This window comes from Engystomops pustulosus, chromosome 6 (assembly GCF_040894005.1).
Source record: "Engystomops pustulosus chromosome 6, aEngPut4.maternal, whole genome shotgun sequence".
Taxonomy (NCBI): Eukaryota; Metazoa; Chordata; class Amphibia; order Anura; family Leptodactylidae; genus Engystomops; species Engystomops pustulosus.
The window spans coordinates 36954848-36973302 of NC_092416.1; the positions used below are offsets into that span (position 1 = coordinate 36954848).

Below are 18455 nucleotides of genomic sequence, written 5' to 3' on the forward strand. Positions count from 1 at the left end.
TACGGCGCAGAGGTATAAGGGATGTATGAAGAGGGCTCACGGGCTGAGTCCTCTTCATACAAAGGTGGGGGTTTTTGCATTTTGCACAAAACCCCACCGCTAATAACCGCGGTCAGTGCTTGCACCGATCGCGGCTATTAACCCTCTAAACGCCGCCGGCATACCATGGTAGCCTCGGGTCTTCTTTTGACACGAGGCTACATGGTTTATGCAGGTTCGTTACAATGAGCCAGTGGCTCATTGTAATGTAAGACCTGCAAAAACGCCATATATTGCAATACTGTAGTATTGCAGTATATGGTAGGAGCGATCTGATCATCTAGGGTTATTGTACCCTAGATGGTCTAAAAAATAGTGAAAAAAAAAAGAAAAAAAAAAGTTTAAAAAATAAAAAAAATTAATAAAATATTAAAAGTTCAAATCACCCCCCTTTCCCTAGAACGGATATAAAACATAAAAAAAAGTAAAAATCACAGACATATTAGGTATCGCCGCGTCCCAAAATGCCCGATCTATCAAAATATAAAAACGGTTACGGCCGGCGGTGACCTCCGAGGCGGGAAATGGCGCCCAAATGTCCGAAATGCGACTTTTACACCTTTTTACATAACATAAAAAATGAAATAAAAAATGATCAAAATGTCGCACAGACCTCAAAATGGTAGCAATGAAAACGTCGCCTCATTTCGCAAAAAATGACCCCTCACACATCTCCGTGCGCCAAAGTATGAAAAAGTTATTAGCGTCAGAAGATGGCAAAAATTTTTTTTTCTTTTTTGTACACATTCGTTTAATTTTTGAAAATGTATTAAAACACAATATATAAATTTGGTATCACTGCGATCGCACCGAACCAAAGAATAAAGTAGGCGTGTTATTTGGAGCGAAGAGTGAAAGTCGTAAAAACTGAGCCCACAAGAACGTGACGTGCGGTTTTTTTTCAATTTTTCCACATTTGGAATTTTTTTTCAGCTTCGCAGTACACGCCATGTTAAAATAAATAACATTACGGGAAAGTAAAATTTGTTACGCACAAAATAAGCCCTCACACAGGTCTGTACACGGAAAAATTAAAAAGTTATGGATTTTTGAAGTTGGAGAGCGAGAAATTAGCCGAAAAACCCTCCGTCCTTAAGGGGTTAAATGGCTCTTCTGTACACATGTATTGAGAGCAGGAACAGGTGTATGAGGATTTCATGGGTAAAGACCCTTCTCAGTATAACATTTGGAGGTTGGTTTGGGTGGGCAAAATGTTAGCAATGAAACGTCATGATGTCCTGCAGAAAACGAGACTATACACTACGCTGTAATATAAAAGTTATTAGCGTTAGAAGATGGCAAATTAAAAAAAAAAAATTCATACAAAAGGTTTTCATTTTTTAAAATCTACTAAAACATATAAACTTTATATCCCCAAAATCGTACCAAGGATTAAAAGGAAGGTGTCTTTTGGAACGAAAAGTGAAAGGCGTAGCTACAGAGTCTACAAGAAAGTGGGACAAATGTGTATTTTCACCAATTTCACCACATTTGTCATTTTTCCCCCACTTCCAAGTACACTGCATGAATGTTATGCAAAAAACAACCCCACACACAGCTCTGTACAGGGAAAAATAAAAAAAAATGCATGGATTTTTGAAGGTGGAGAACCAAGGAACGGAAACTAAAAAAACGAGTGCCAAGGGCAACCTACAAATCCAAAAAGTATGTATGTAGAGCCCGTTCTAGGGATATATCTGGTACCAGAACCGGGATGGCCCACTGACACAGCAACCACCAGAACACAGACGGAAATACAGAAAGAAGATAAATTCTTTAATTACAAGGTTGACGCAACAGAACAGTCCGTTGCGGTTTGTGTGAGCACCGTCAATGACACAAATACACAAGTCGCCGTCAATCATCTCTCCTAGGGATGCTGCCCGCCAATCACACCACGACCTCCGGTCCCGCCCCGCTATTCACTCACCATTCAGACAGTGATATTCGGAGAGGTATCCCATAGGCCCGGCGCAGGGGTGCCGCCACACCTCTTCCCCGTCCAGTGTATCGGTTGCTATGGTAATTGCAGCACGCTGCGGCCGGGGGGCAAGGAGGATGCGGTTCTGGCTGCGGTTTTCCTAAGTTATCAGCCTCTAGGCACAGGATGAGGTGATGCGTCTCAATAGGGTGAGTATGTACCTGCATGCTGTTATGTAGAGGGTTAGAGGTGTATAGTGTGTGTGCACTGATATGCATATAATATATATATAATAGTGACCTACAGTATATATAATGCATCTATGTGTGAACAGCGCCATACAGTGATATTATATCCTATGTTTATATAGCGGTAACATATACAGGGGCAATGTACAAGCACTGCCCTCAGTCTGTGTATAATCTCATCCTCCATGTAAACATAGGGCTCTCCCTGATGGAGGAAGATGTTCTCCTGACTGGCAGGAAGGGGGTTTATGGAATTTTCAAAACGGAATCTGACTGGGGAAAAGGAGACACTAAATTTCTCACACGTCTGGGTTCCCAAATATCTGGTCACAAATACAAAAACAGACTAAATGTTGGTCTTCCCGGTGCCCATGCAGTGGGGTACAGCTCAGCGTCATGCAGCGTCATACCCAATGTCCGGCTGGAAGGTCCTTCACTGAGAAAATAGCAATACTGATTGATGGTGAGCATTCGGACCTCCCTACAGTGCACTACACAATGCTGTCCCCGAACTTGTGTCTTTGGGCACTAATGTGTCAGGGTGATTTTGGACACTTAACCGAACATAGGTCCTGTTTTTGTCCTAAATCACCCTGTAATACTTCCAAGTCCAAAAAAACAAAAAGTCTATACATCATCTACAGATTTCTGCGTGATCTTGTGTCACTCCCTCATCCTCATAGACTGTAAGCTCTTGTGTCATCCCCTCATCCTCATAGACTGTAAGCTCTTGTGTCATCCCCTCATCCTCATAGACTGTAAGCTCTTGTGTCATCCCCTCATCCTCATAGACTGTAAGCTCTTGTGTCATCCCCTCATCCTCATAGACTGTAAGCTCTTGTGTCATCCCCTCATCCTCATAGACTGTAAGCTCTTGTGTCATCCCCTCATCCTCATAGACTGTAAGCTCTTGTGTCACCCCCTCATCCTCATAGACTGTAAGCTCTTGTGTTACCCACTCATCCTTATAGACTGTAAGCTCTTGTGTCACCCCCTCATCCTCATAGACTGTAAGCTCTTGTGTCCACCTCATCCTCATAGACTGTAAGCTCTTGTGTCACCCCCTCATCCTCATAGACTGTAAGCTCTTGTGTCACCCCCTCATCCTCATAGACTGTAAGCTCTTGTGTCACCACCTCATCCTCATAGACTGTAAGCTCTTGTGTCACCATCATCCTCATAGACTGTAAGCTCTTGTGTCACCATCATCCTCATAGACTGTAAGCTCTTGTGTCACCCCCTCATCCTCATAGACTGTAAGCTCTTGTGTCACCCCCTCATCCTCATAGACTGTAAGCTCCTATGTCACTCCCTTATCCTCATAGACTGTAAGCTCTTGTGTCACCCCCTCATCCTCATAGACTGTAAGCTCTTGTGTCATCCCCTCATCCTCATAGACTGTAAGCTCTTGTGTCATCCCCTCATCCTCATAGACTGTAAGCTCTTGTGTCACCCCCTCATCCTCATAGACTGTAAGCTCTTGTGTCACCATCATCCTCATAGACTGTAAGCTCTTGTGTCACCCCCTCATCCTCATAGACTGTAAGCTCTTGTGTCCACCTCATCCTCATAGACTGTAAGCTCTTGTGTCAACCCCTCATCCTTATAGACTGTAAGCTCTTGTGTCACCCCCTCATCCTCATAGACTGTAAGCTCTCGTGTCACCTCCCTCATCCTCATAGACTGTAAGCTCTTGTGTCACCCCCTTCATCCTCATAGACTGTAAGCTCTTGTGTCACCCCCTCATCCTCATAGACTGTAAGCTCTTGTGTCAACCCCTCATCCTTATAGACTGTAAGCTCTTGTGTCACCCCCTCATCCTCATAGACTGTAAGCTCTTGTGTCACCCCCTCATCCTCATAGACTGTAGGCTCTTGTGTCACCCCCTCATCCTCATTGACTGTAAGCTCTTGTGTCACCCCCTCATCCTCATAGACTGTAAGCTCTTGTGTCACCCCTCATCCTCATAGACTGTAAGCTCCTGTGTCACCCCCTCATCCTCATAGACTGTAAGCTCTTGTGTCACCCCCTCATCCTCATAGACTGTAAGCTCTTGTGTCACCCCCTCATCCTCATAGACTGTAAGCTCTTGTGTCACCACCTCATCCTCATAGACTGTAAGCTCTTGTGTCACCATCATCCTCATAGACTGTAAGCTCTTGTGTCACCATCATCCTCATAGACTGTAAGCTCTTGTGTCACCCCCTCATCCTCATAGACTGTAAGCTCTTGTGTCACCCCCTCATCCTCATAGACTGTAAGCTCCTATGTCACTCCCTTATCCTCATAGACTAAGCTCTTGTGTCACCCCCTCATCCTCATAGACTGTAAGCTCTTGTGTCACCCCTCATCCTCATAGACTGTAAGCTCTTGTGTCACCCCCTCATCCTCATAGACTGTAAGCTCTTGTGTCACCCCCTCATCCTCATAGACTGTAAGCTCTTGTGTCACCATCATCCTCATAGACTGTAAGCTCTTGTGTCACCCCCTCATCCTCATAGACTGTAAGCTCTTGTGTCACCCCCTCATCCTCATAGACTGTAAGCTCCTATGTCACTCCCTTATCCTCATAGACTGTAAGCTCTTGTGTCACCCCCTCATCCTCATAGACTGTAAGCTCTTGTGTCACCCCTCATCCTCATAGACTGTAAGCTCTTGTGTCACCCCCTCATCCTCATAGACTGTAAGCTCTTGTGTCACCCCCTCATCCTCATAGACTGTAAGCTCTTGTGTCACCCCCTCATCCTCATAGACTGTAATCTCTTGAGAGCAGGACCCTCACGCTAATTGTCCCATAAGACTATGGTTTTACTCTGTAATGACTTATTTTATTTGTATTTGTCCCCCCATAATCTATAAAGCGCTACGGAATATGATGGCGCTGTATGAATAAAGATTATTATTATTTAGGTTTATCAGACTGGATTTGACCTCTTGAGGTCTGCAGTGAACTTGCTGCCCTGGGCTGCTCCAAAGAGACTGATCATGAAGCTTAAACATGGCAGAGACCTTTATGAAGCCGTCAAGGGACAGGATCTATCCCCGCTAACATCCCCTCAGTATTTGGCTGGCCAGCGTCTTGCTTTTGTCTCGTGACCCCATAGCTTGAACCATGGCCTCTATTCTCAGAGGTTGTAGAAGGATTAGTGAGCCGTGGGGGAGGGCTGGACCTGTGTCCTCTGGGCTACAGATGAGGACTTATTTATTATGGACTATATGTAACTTCTCAGGTTTGGATCTATAGGCGCTGTGATGCATGGTGCCCATCAACTCAACTCCTCATCTTTATTTATATAGCTTCATCAAATTCCGTGCTTTTGCCCATAATGTAATAATAGAATTAAAATTTAAAGTGCGCTGAGTATCAAATTGTCCAATTTCAGTCCCAGTGCTGTATGACCATCCATTTTTCTTCTTAGGGTGATGCCACACATGGCGTTTTGAACCCGTTTTTGGTCCATTTTTAAGCAGTCCGTTAAAAAATGCATGCGTTTTTGACAAGTTTTACCAATTATCTTAATTAAAAATGGTCAAAAACAGATGCGTTTTTTTAACGGACTGCTTAAAAACGGACCAAAAAGGGTTCAAAACGCCATGTGTGGCATCACCCTTAGTTGTGTCAGATTTTCACAAACAATTTTCACAGTTCTGAGCTACATCGTTAAAAACTGACCCCACCAGAATGGCATCGGAGTGACATAGTTTTTTTTCCAAGCCACTTGGGGGGGATCATTATTGCACTTGCGCCACATTTGTGTCAGTCTAAATCCTGCACACAAATGTCTGCTCGGACGCAGACGGTTTCAGGAGAGAGGATGGGTGAGCGTGGAAAGCATGGTGGACTGTCAGACACAGAGGGGCTCATTTACTAAGGGTCCACGGAGCGCATTTTCGTCAGGTTTCCCGGCGATTTTCGTGTTGCGCAGAATTCCCCCCAGGATTTTGGCGCACGCGATTGTATTTCGACGCTTCGGTGACGAATTGCACACGTCAGAAAACGGGGGGCGGGCCATCGGACAACCCGACGGATTCGGACTACGCGCAGGATTTAATATTACGAATTGTGTCGCAAGACGCGCACTTACGAGCACCGAGAAGAAGCAGGTGAACTCCGGCGGACCTCGGCGCAGAAACCATGGGTGCACGATCTTAGTGAATTGCGGCAGACCTGAATCCTCGTCGGACAACGCACCGCAGGATCGCGTCAGGACCAGGTAAGTAAATCTGCCCCAGAGTGCTCACTGCACCAAGGATCGGGTGCCATAGACAGCTATGAGGGCTGTGATCTGACTGCCAATTTTCTAGCTGTACCCCAAAGTTTTTTCCATTGCATTAATGAGTCGAACATTAAAAAATCTGACCTTTGCTGCCGTCCAGTGTGGACTCGTACGGTTAAATCATTTGTGGGCAAGGGACCTAAGCGCTTGTTCAGACTAGTGTTCTCACATCCATATACTATTTGGAATTTTTGCCTATAGCATACTGTCCCATTGCTTTCTATGTGAATATTCACATGTCGGCCTTTCACTTTTTTTCTTGCCTGCAGACCATGGACTTTCATAGAAGTCAATGAGGGACATTTATCAGGCAGTTTTCTGGTGTACGAGCCCTGACATAATCACAACCACCAGGCATTAAGATTATTTCCCCCAGCATGCCATCTCCACACCCACTGGGCATGAAGGGGGCACAGCCAGCGCTCTAGTAGGCCCGTTTCTGCCCTGCCCTTGCACACTAGGTACATCTCCATTCTTTAAATAGTGGCCAAACCATGTAACTGCAGTTCTATCTCTCAATGGGTGCAGACTGCAGTATTACAGCTCAGCCAGTGCACAGACAACCGAGCTATTCCTATATCTACAGTATGTATTTTTCTTATTATTGTGCCGGAGGGTGCTGGATGTCAGACCCCATGATAATAATTATAATTCTATATAGCGCACACATATTACGCAGCGCTGTACAGATCTTGCCAAATCATTCCCAGTACCCAATAGGGCTCACAATCTAAACAACCTACCAGTATGTTTTGGAGTGTAGGAGGAAACCGGAGGACCTGGATCTGATATTGATGAGCTATAGATATGTCATTACTATCTCTAAGCTTGAAAAACCTTTTAAATATAGTTTTTTTGATTGATGTTTTTAATGTAACTTTTTTTTACATTCTTTGGTCCTTCTGGATCTGACAACACACACTAGTGGTCGGTGCCAGGAAGTGCGGGTGGGGGATATCCTATGTATAGTGTGTAGGGTGCTGATGGACGTGTCTAGTCACATGCCTCTATCTCTGGCCATATTCTGATCGGGAGCCGCATGCAGACAGGACAGGTTTCCATGTTTTTGTGCATATGTATTTCTAATCCCAGTAATCCGTGTGCATGAGCCGGATCCCAGAGGATTCTATAGGAAGTTCTGTGTGTTTATTGTGTATTGTTAGACAGTCAGTGACATTTTACTACTATAATTGTTCCTGTAAACATTCAGACTCCAGTGTAGTTTACATCCAGAGGTTTATTATCAGTTCCCACCCACAATAACAATCCCAGGGTGTAGCTGATGGATCTGTGTCCTATGTGTAACTCATAGCGTTTCTCATTGTTTATGTTCCAGAACTTGTGAAGTTGAAGTATTTGCACCACTTATACAATTATGGGAACTCCGACTCCGAACATTGCGCCTACAACATTTGTAAGTACCCAACCTGACCCTCTATTGGGCTGATGAGCTTTGTGGTTCCGACCTCTTAGTAGCTGAAATCTATGACAGTCCTGAGCTGATGTAGATTTCTGCTATAATCTGCTCCAGTTTTGTAAATTTAGTGGCCCACTATAGGCAGTTCCCAACTTACAGACGACCCCTAGTTACAAACAGATGTCTGTGATCTCCGGTGAAGTTCTCTGGATGCTTTACTTTAGGGTGCGTTCATACATTCAGTTTTTCATCTGCCAGTTTTGTAGCCAAAAACAGGCGTGGATCATAATGGGTGAGAACATAGCATTATAGAAGATGTGTCTCTGCTTTTTTCACTCCACTCCTGCATCAAAAACTGCATCTGAAAATATCCAATTATCTTAATTAAAACTGGTTAAAAACGGATGCGTCTATTGACGTACTGCTTAAAAACAGACCAAAAACGGCCTAAAAACGCCATGTGTATCACCACCCTAACTTGTATGTAACTCTGGGGTTGCCTGTATCCATAAGGACCCATTCACACATTCAGTTTTTTATGTGATAACATAAAAAATACTGCTCCGTCTCTTTATTTTACTACACTTCTGGTTTGGACATCAAAAACTTTATCTGAAAAACTGTACATGTGAACGCACCCTAACCGCCCCCGGCCAGCGCAGTCCAGTAGTGGTTACGTTTCTTTGTGGTCATGTGACTCCTGTAGCTTTTCACTGGCCTCAGTGGTGATCTGCACGTGACTGACTGGCCTCAGCAGCCTATAGATGTAATATGTAAAGGTGGCTGACATTGCCATGATCTAGGTAATGACACAGGTTTATTCATACGGGTACTGACATTGTGTTTCCATGAATTTCTATGGAGCCGTGTGCTGGATGTGTAATGAGCGGATGATAATAGACGGTAATGAGCAGAAGGCAGCACAACGTGATTACAGGATCCAGGCTTCTACTAAGTGGATGCGTTTCCTCTGATCCCTTTGATCTTTCATGGAGTTATGCCTGGTGCGAAGTGCGTCTTGTACAACGCTGCAGTATTACCGCCATGGGGCTGGTTTCATGCTACTTCTACTTGTACATGAAAGTTGTTTCCATTAATTTGTATCACACTGCATATACGTCCAGTAAAAAAAATATATCCTCATGTTTTATATAGTTGACTATTGCTTGTCTTGTGTCCTGCTGAATTAACAATTATGTAGACTTCAGAGCAGAAATCTAAGTGTTTATCTGCTTCTTGTAGAGTTTGTCCTGTTTCTAATGACGTACATAATAATGATGCAGACCGAGCGGACACGTGCAGATTAAGGGATTTAAGTAAAATTCAGCAAACCCCTAAATAATTGCTTTACATTTCATAATTGCTGTACAGGCTCCACTGAAGGTACAGGATACATGATGAGATATTTTGCATAAGCTACTTTTTTCAGTACTGTAAATCAATCACGTCGTCTTTTTTTCTTTTTGAAATCTTTGGGAGTGATATTAAGGCCGGCGACACCCGTGGCGTATTGAACCCGTTTTTGGGTTCAGTCCGTTAAAAACCGCATGCGTGTATGCTGCGCCCAGGTGCCATAGCTGTCTATGGGGACGTCTGCGGATGAATATACGTCCCCACAACGGCCGTGTGATAGCAGCCTAAGGGTATTGTAGCACGTTGCGTTTTGAACGCCTGCTCAAAAACGGGTTCAAAACGCCACGTGTGCCATCACCCTAACAGAATTTAATTTCAGTAATTTAGGAAGCTGGGTGACAACCCTAGAGGGGAGATAATGCCTGTCAGAATACATCAGGCGGCCATCTCCAAGCGCTACAAATACCTGTTTACCAACTACAGGAAAGTTCCACAGGATCAGGACGGAGACAAATGTCTTGTGCATTCCTCCTCCCGCCTGTGTACACATAGAGGTCACCCATGTCTCAAGTTTCCATGTGGGGTAAATGGGTTGAACATCCTGGATAAGGTGCCCAGACGTGATCTCCCTCCTTACATAGAACTCATATGATGAGGGCAAATATTCCACCGTATTCTCTCTATTGCTCTCAGTTATCAGCTGCTTCTGGCTGAGGAAATCGTTTTGGTTTTATCAGACTTACATCACCATAGTAATAGCATAATAGTGGGCATGTAGGGTATGAAATGTCCTTTCTAGAATTTTCTCTTCTATGTGAAATCTCAGATCACCTCCAAAGTCATATGGAAAAAACATATTTTGCCTGAGACGAGTCAAGTTTAGAAGCTGCAGGGGGAATGTCACTTCAGACACCCTTATCTTTGTTCTATATTTAACCTAGAAAAATGCTGGTGTCATATCAGAGATAAGAGTCTCATCTTTCAGATCACATCAGACTTGTGGTTCTAGGAGCTACAGAACCGGAAACACAGGCAGTTAAAGAAATAGGCAGGAACTGGATCATTATCTGGAGCTCACATGTATCTCTGGTTCGTTAGATTAAAGAACCACAAGCCTGATGCGATCTTAAAGATGAGATTCTTATCTTTAATATTTTAACTAGCAGAACAGAAGATGAGGATATCTGAAATGACTCATCTGAGGCAAAACATGACTCTGTCAAAATATGACATGTCTTTGGAGAAGATTTTTATGGGTAAATTAGTGAAATTTCACTTAAAGTAGAGTATTCTAGACAGGACATGTCATACCCTACCAGAGGGGGCTGCTAGTTTAATGCGGGCAAAATCTGGGGACAGTTATTCTTTAATATAACTTTTAGTATTCTTCATGGAATAATAATTCTTGAGCTCCGCATTAGCCTGTTCCTCTGTTATTCCTCTGAGAAGTTTATAATTTGGATATATGAAGCGCTACGGAATATGATGGCGCTATATAAACAATAATTATTGAGGGGGGGTCTGTGAATACTCAGCGTCCAATCTGTGCTGACACAACTCTTTTGATGTATGTGAATTGAATTGTCAACAAATTCAACAATTTCCAGGAGGAAATACTGCATAGTTTATCAATCATATAAAATGCACATAGTCTCGGTTAATCCGCCTTATCATTTTGTTGCGGTGAAGTTTAGCGGTGCAAGTACAGGCAGTCCCCTACTTAAGGACACCGACTTACAGATGACCCCTAGTTAAAGACGGACCCCTCTGCCCCCTGTGACCTCTGGTGAAGTCTCTGAATGTTTTACTATAGTCCCAGACTGCAATGATCAGCTGTAAGGTGTCTGTAATGAAGCTTTTTTGATAATCCTTGTTCCCATTATGGCAAAAAATTTTGGAAAATCCAATTGTCACTGGGGCAAAAAAAAAATGTGTCTGGACCTACAATTATAAAATATACAGTTCCGACTTACATACAAATTCAACTTAAGAACAAACCTATGGGACCTATCTTGCATGTAACCCGGGGACTGTCTGTATATGGGATGTGTATGGCCATGGGGTAGGATCTGGGGCATATCCTGCGTGGGCTGGAGCCGCTTTGAAGTTGCTCTTCTGGGTCCTAGAGGGAGCAGCAGCTGCTTTCTACAGAGATTTGCATCTGTTTTCTGTTACTTCTTCCTGTGTCTCCATCCTATAAAGTGATGTAAGGGCTGACAGCGCACACGCTGGTAGGAGATCCCATTACGGGCATGCTCAGTGCGCGGCGCACCCCCCTCCCTCCCTGCTGCTTTGCTTCTAGTCTCACAGGCTGAGAGAGGACCAGCGTTATCCCCGGATGGCTACTAATTCTTTGTGCATGGAAATAGCCTGGACACGACGCTCCAAACTCCTTCGGGTTTAAGTGAAAGAGTCAGTCCACGATGATCGCCTACCTGGCCCGGGGCAATCTGCAGGATATCCTAAATGAAGGCTTCCCGGAGGTATTTGCATGCTCTGATGTATATTGTTTGACATTGATGTGCTGCGGCGGAGACTTTGGGACTTGGGCTGAAGTTTGGGTGGGTGCGTCCGCTCAATGTCATTTCTATCATTAGCATGTGCCAGGATAGGGAGGAAAAAGTCAAGTTGTGACAATATTTGCTCTGACGGAGCAGAGCTGAGTTTGTCATATGGTTTGTCCGCCAGTGACTCTACCGCATTATGTTACAGCTAGAGATGCAGCAACCTTGAAAAGTTGATGACAAATACAGTGGTCGAGGCCGTCCGTTTATACATTGTGTCTGGACGTGAATTATGGATGAGTGTATGATGTACGGGAAGCAGTGTGTGTGTAATGTGTGTTATTACAGCTTAGGCTATGTTCACATCTGCATTACAGGCACAGACACATTCGGGGGGCAGAAGTTTAATTTGACTTTCACAAACATTTTTCTTTTGGCAAAGTAAGATAATCCCAGCACGGTGGCTCAGTGGTTAGCATTACTGCCTTGCAGTGCTGGGGACCTGGGTTCAAGTCCCAGGGTCAAAATCTGCAAAGAGTTTGTATGTTCTCTCCATGTTTGTGTGGGTTTCCTCCGGGTCCTCCGGTTTCCTCCCACACTCCAAAACATACTGGTAGGTCGATTAGATTGTGAGCCCTATTGGGGACAGGGACTGATCTAGCAAGTTCTGTGCATCGCTGCGTAATCTGTGTGCGCTATATTAATAAAGGTATTATTATTATAATGCGCTGACAGACATGGATTTCTCCCACACCTCCATTTTGGGAACATGCACTGCTCATCCGAGCTGAGGATGCATGTGTACGGGACTGTTACAAGGGACATTGTATATGAAAGTCCATTGGAGATTCTATAATTATAGTGGAAACCTATTTGTTCTTTTGGTGTTTGCCATCTGTTTTGATCCAATAAAGGAGCAGAACATGGAGATGTACAACCCAAATGTGAACAACAACTTATATATATATTCAAATGAAAGTGCACTATGCACTAGGTACTGACAAAGCCATGCACGCCCATAGACCGAGGATGCGGTGTAAGGCTACATTCACACGAACCATAGACAGCAGTGGACGCACACGGCGCTGTACGGGAGTGGTACGGTACCGCACATGTGCGAATCTCCTCTACTCAAAACGCATTGTAAACGCCACGTGTGAACGCAGCCTGAGCAAAGTTAAATAAATTTGCTTCCGCTGTAAAATCTGCAGAAACACTGTCGAGTAAAGTACATGTAATTTTACCCTGTGGCTTTTGGTTACACGCCCCTAGTGCGGAACAAAATCGCCATCAAAATGTTTGGTGAATCCATATGTTCTATACTTGAATTTGGAGCCAGATTTGGCAATGGATTATTGCTAATAATTTGAAAAAAAAAAATGAAATTCAGCAGTTAAAAAAAAATTGTGACTGTATCTGCACCCTGTATATTGTCTGCGTGTAGATCCACCCGAAAATCCACACGTAATCTGCACCATGTGCATGTAACCTTACTATGTGGGATGGTTGTATCCACATCTTACCGTGAGCGGCCGTGTGATGCAGAAGTGTAGGTCATAACATCCATTCAACACGAGTGACCTCATCAGATCCAGTGTCGTCTCCTATGTACATTTATTTCTTGGTGCTAAGCAACACCCAAAACATAAGTGACACGTACAAGCATCAGAGTAGAAATAAATCTTAAAAGGAGACTAAAAACTTAAAGGACATCTACCACTAGTATGAAGGATTGTACACCAAGCACACTGACATACTGATGTGTGCCCCCTCTGGCAGGATCTGCTCTTCTTTTAACTTTTTATGCCCTTGTTTTAAAAAAAAAAAAGTATTTAAAATATGCTAATGGACCTGAGGGGCTCTGGGCTCAATTAAAAACTATGGAGCCCATCAGGCTCATTTGCATAATCCTTTTTTTTTCTAAAGAGAGTTAATCCTGTCAGAGGTGACACGAGTGTGTCAGTTAACTTGGTTTATAATCCTTCATCCTGGTAGTAGATTTCCTTTAACTGTAGGAGGTCCCAGTAATAATATGTTATATATGGATACATAAGGCTTGAACCTTTTTGGATGATTTCTATTGTGAGGGTCTGAATCAAATTTGGGCAAACTGCTGCCAAAAAGATAGTTCTTAAAGGCAACCTGTCACCTGCTTTGACCCCACTAATCTAGCAGCCCTATCAGGTAGGGTATGACATGTTCTTTCTAGAATTTTCTCTTCTATGTTGAATTTTTAAGCTTTACCTATACACAAAGTCCCCTCAAAAGTCATGGGAAAATGAGTCATGTTTTGCCATAGAAGAGTTTGCAGGGGGAGCATCACTTAATATATCTTTGCTTCTATAGCAACTACATCAATGGTTCTGCTATCATATTAAGGAATTATATTTTCTCTTTCAAACCACATGCTATTTGTAGTTCTAAAAAGTACAGATTTGGGCAGGTAAATTCATAGTTCGGAATTTCAGTCCAGTTCTTTTTTTTTAACTGCCTGTATGTCAAAGTCTGTAGCTCACAGATCCATCAGTCTGATGTGGTTTGAAAGAGAAAATTCTCTTCTTTTATCTGAAACATGCTATAGAACCGAATATAGAGACATTTAAAGTGATACCCCCTCTAGCCTCTGAGCCTGACTCATCTCTTGCAAAATATAACTATTCTCTGCAAACTTTCACATGACTGGATGATTTTTTTATTGGTAGAAGGGTGAGATTTCACATAGAAGAGTGACTTTTCATACCCTACCTGATGAGGGCTAGTCGTTTACTGCGCTAAAAGCTGATACCGGGGGTTCCCTTTAAATGGTCTCTAAAATTACAACAAACTTTGCATAAATTAACAAGTGAGTATAAGAAACTTTGTAGATTACCTTATCAGAGAAAAGTGCTCCGACCTCTGTCATGCTACAGAAAGATGGACTGGAGTCCCTGAGGTATCAGTTTACATTACATAGATGTCTCTGGAGAAGGGAGGGGGTAGAAGAAAGGAGACACAGGCACAGTCAGAGGCTGCTGGAGCTTATAGTAAGTTTCTAAAACGTTAGAAATAGAAATACATACATATATGTATACTGCGTGGTCTCTAGTATAGGGGGCTGCATTTATACAGTATATGATAACGTGGAGCTGCACATACTGTGACAAGTAGTCATAGGAGCCTTATTAAACTAAGGGATTCCCATTGTAGCATTCAAGGGCACATCCATGTGTCACATTGTGGTGTGAACACGTGGGGATAGGGTTAGATTACACACTAGTCAGGTTAATAAGCCGGGCATTGCCCGCTGTAATGCCTGCCACACGTGCCAGAGCAGATAAAGCCAGCAGCACCCACCGCTCTGTGGGCACTCACTCCTGGATGTGAGGAGACGCAGGGCGGGTTATAAGATATTCAGCATCCTTCCAAAAATGGTGCAGAAAATATTTGGGAATAAAGGTGGTAAAGAGACTTGCATCATATGTATATACCAGGTAAGGGGCATTTCACTTGGTGTTTTCTATGTACGGTATGTGTATGTATGGCTAAGGGTATGACTATAGTATGACTGCTGTATTACTATGGGTATTACTGAGGGTCTGACCCATGATCTGACTTAGTATGACTATAGAAATGAATAGGTATGATGGGGTTATGACTGCCTGCCGATAGGATACTATGTACAATCTGCTGTGCTCCTCCTGCTCTATAACACACTGCCTGCAGATAGGACACTATGTACAATCTGCTCAGCTCCTCCTGCTCTATAACATGCTGCCTGCAGATAGGACACTATGTACAATCTGCTCAGCTCCTCCTGCTCTATAACATGCTGCCTGCAGACAGGATACTATGCACAATCTGCTGAGCTCCTCCTGCTCTATAACATGCTGCCTGCAGATAGGACACTATGTACAATCTGCTCAGCTCCTCCTGCTCTATAACATGCTGCCTGCAGATAGGACACTATGTACAATCTGCTCAGCTCCTCCTGCTCTATAACATGCTGCCTGCAGATAGGACACTATGTACAATCTGCTCAGCACCGCCTGCTCTATAACATGCTGCCTGCAGATAGGACACTATGTACAATCTTCTCAGCTCCTCCTGCTCTATAACACACTGCCTGCAGATAGGACACTATGTACAATCTGCTCAGTTCCTCCTGCTCTATAACATGCTGCCTGCAGATAGGACACTATGTACAATTTGCTCAGCACCTCCTGCTCTATAACATGCTGCCTGCAGATATTACACTATGTACAATCTGCTCAGCTCCTCCTGCTCTATAACATGCTGCCTGCAGAAAGGACACTATGTACAATCTGCTCAGCTCCTCCTGCTCTATAACATACTGCCTGCAGACAGGATACTATGCACATTCTGCTGAGCTCCTCCTGCTCTATAACATGCTGCCTGCAGATAGGACACTATGTACAATCTGCTCAGCTCCTCCTGCTCTATAACATGCTGCCTGCAGACAGGATACTTTGCACAATCTGCTGAGCTCCTCCTGCTCTATAACATGCTGCCTGCAGATAGGACACTATGTACAATCTGCTCAGCTCCTCCTGCTCTATAACATGCTGCCTGCAGGCAGGATACTAAGCACAATCTGCTGAGCTCCTCCTGCTCTATAACATGCTGCCTGCAGATAGGACACTATATACAATCTACTGAGCTCCTCCTACTTTATAACATGCTGCCTGCAGATAGGACACTATATACAATCTACTGAGCTCCTCCTGCTCTATAACATGCTGGCTGCAGACAGGACACTATGTACAGTCTGATCAGCTCCTCCTGCTCTATAACATGCTGGCTTCAGATAGGACACTACGTACAATTTGCTCAGCTCCTCCTGCTCCATAACATGCTGCCTGCAGATAGGACACTACGTACAATTTGCTCAGCTCCTCCTGCTCTATGACACGCCTGCAGATAGGACGATATGTACAGTCTGATCAGCTCCTCCTGCTCTATAACATGCTGCCTGCAGATAGGACACTACGTACAATTTGCTCAGCTCCTCCTGCTCCATAACATGCTGCCTGCAGATAGGACACTACGTACAATCTGCTCAGCTCCTCCTGCTCTATAACATCTTGTCTGCAGGTCAGATTGACTTATATAGGGGCAGGTTCCCTTTAAGGAGGACCAGGACCCATTATAGGACATAGGAGGTGCACTCCATAGTCCAGATGATCTGTTTATCCCGGTCATTTAGTAATTGCTGGATTAAGCGGAGACAAAATCCACTGTTACTTTCTATGGGGATTTAGTCATGTAATGTATTGTATGTGTGTACATTGTAAACCTTCAAGTGTCACATGCATTTCTGAAATGTTCTGGGGCGAGGATGGTTGCCCGAGGATCTGTACCGGTGGTCATATGGCCCCGAATAGGGTGTAATGGAGCAGATGCATTGTGTATATAAGAGACCCCCGCACTATAATACTGCTGGGGGGATAATCCGCCTGACACAGTTGCAGTGGGGGATATACACTGGCAGCTGGATCATTCCTAGTTAATAATGTTACTGATGAACATACATAATTGCAATGTGCAATTAAAGGGATTCTTCAGAGTACAATGGCACCATGTAACTAGTGGAGGATGTTTAGCCCTTCTACTACTAACCATGTGCATCCATGTGATGTTCATCCTCACGGGATAATACACAGTAATGGCCGGGAGTTATGGTAGACACAGAGCAGCCCTCACCCTCTGCTCTTATCCCACCACGAATTATGTCACTAACAAGAGATTAATTAGGAGAATTCTCCTACCCCCAGCGCTCACATTAATGAAGCCCCCCACCCCCCCAGCCCTCACCCCACTTGACCCAGTCATCATTGTTATAGCTTTATTGAAAGCAGATAATTATTAGAAACCCCTCTGTCCTGAGCGCTGTGTATCCTGCCAGGCACATCCTCCGCTGGTACAAGATGCTGCAGCCCAATGTAACACAGTAATATCTGCAGCCACTGTCACAGAGAGATCCAAATAACCTGGGAACCCCATAGCAATTTGTGTAATGGGGCCCTTTGTAGCTACATTCATGAGAGCATAAAAAGCTTATTATTACTTATGTGCAGGGATAATGTGCATGGTAATGTCACAAAATAGAAATAATGCAGACAGTGATGTCACAGAAGTATGATAATACAGTGATGTCACAGTACAGGGATAAGACACACAGTGATGTCACAGAAGTATGATAATACAGTGATGTCACAGTACAGGGATAAGACACACAGTGATGTCACAGAAGTATGATAATACAGTGATGTCACAGTACAGGGATAAGACACACAGTGATGTCACAGAAGTATGATAATACAGTGATGTCACAGTACAGATACACACAGTGATGTCACAGTACAGAGATAATACACAGTGATGTCACAGTACAGGGATAATACACACAGTGATGTCCCAGTACAGAGATAATACACACAGTGATGTCACAGTACAGAGATAATACACACAGTGATGTCCCAGTACAGGGATAATACACACAGTGATGTCCCAGTACAGTGATAATACACACAGTGATGTCACAGTACAGTGATAATACACACAGTGATGTCACAGTACAGAGATAATACACACAGTGATGTCCCAGTACATGGATAATACACACAGTGATGTCACAGTACTGGGATAATACACACAGTGATGTCACAGTACAGGGATAATACACACAGTGAAGTCACA

At 43.8% G+C, this 18455-nt stretch overlaps 1 protein-coding gene across 3 annotated transcripts in view; it reads left to right on the plus strand.

Moving 5' to 3' along the window:
• Nucleotides 1-1963: 1963 nt before the first annotated feature.
• The window catches only part of DIXDC1 (DIX domain containing 1), a 49013-nt gene continuing 32521 nt past the window's right edge, over nt 1964-18455 (plus strand). Inside the window, exons 1-2 of one of the 3 annotated variants that reach the window (XM_072155754.1) lie at nt 1964-2169; nt 7822-7899. In XM_072155754.1, coding sequence (XP_072011855.1) covers nt 7861-7899 — 39 coding nt within the window. In that variant the 5' untranslated portion in view covers nt 1964-2169; nt 7822-7860. Of the gene's footprint in view, nt 2170-7821; nt 7900-11529; nt 11739-15113; nt 15230-18455 lie in introns of those variants that run through there. The other 2 variants (XM_072155753.1, XM_072155752.1) reach the window with 2 other exon arrangements.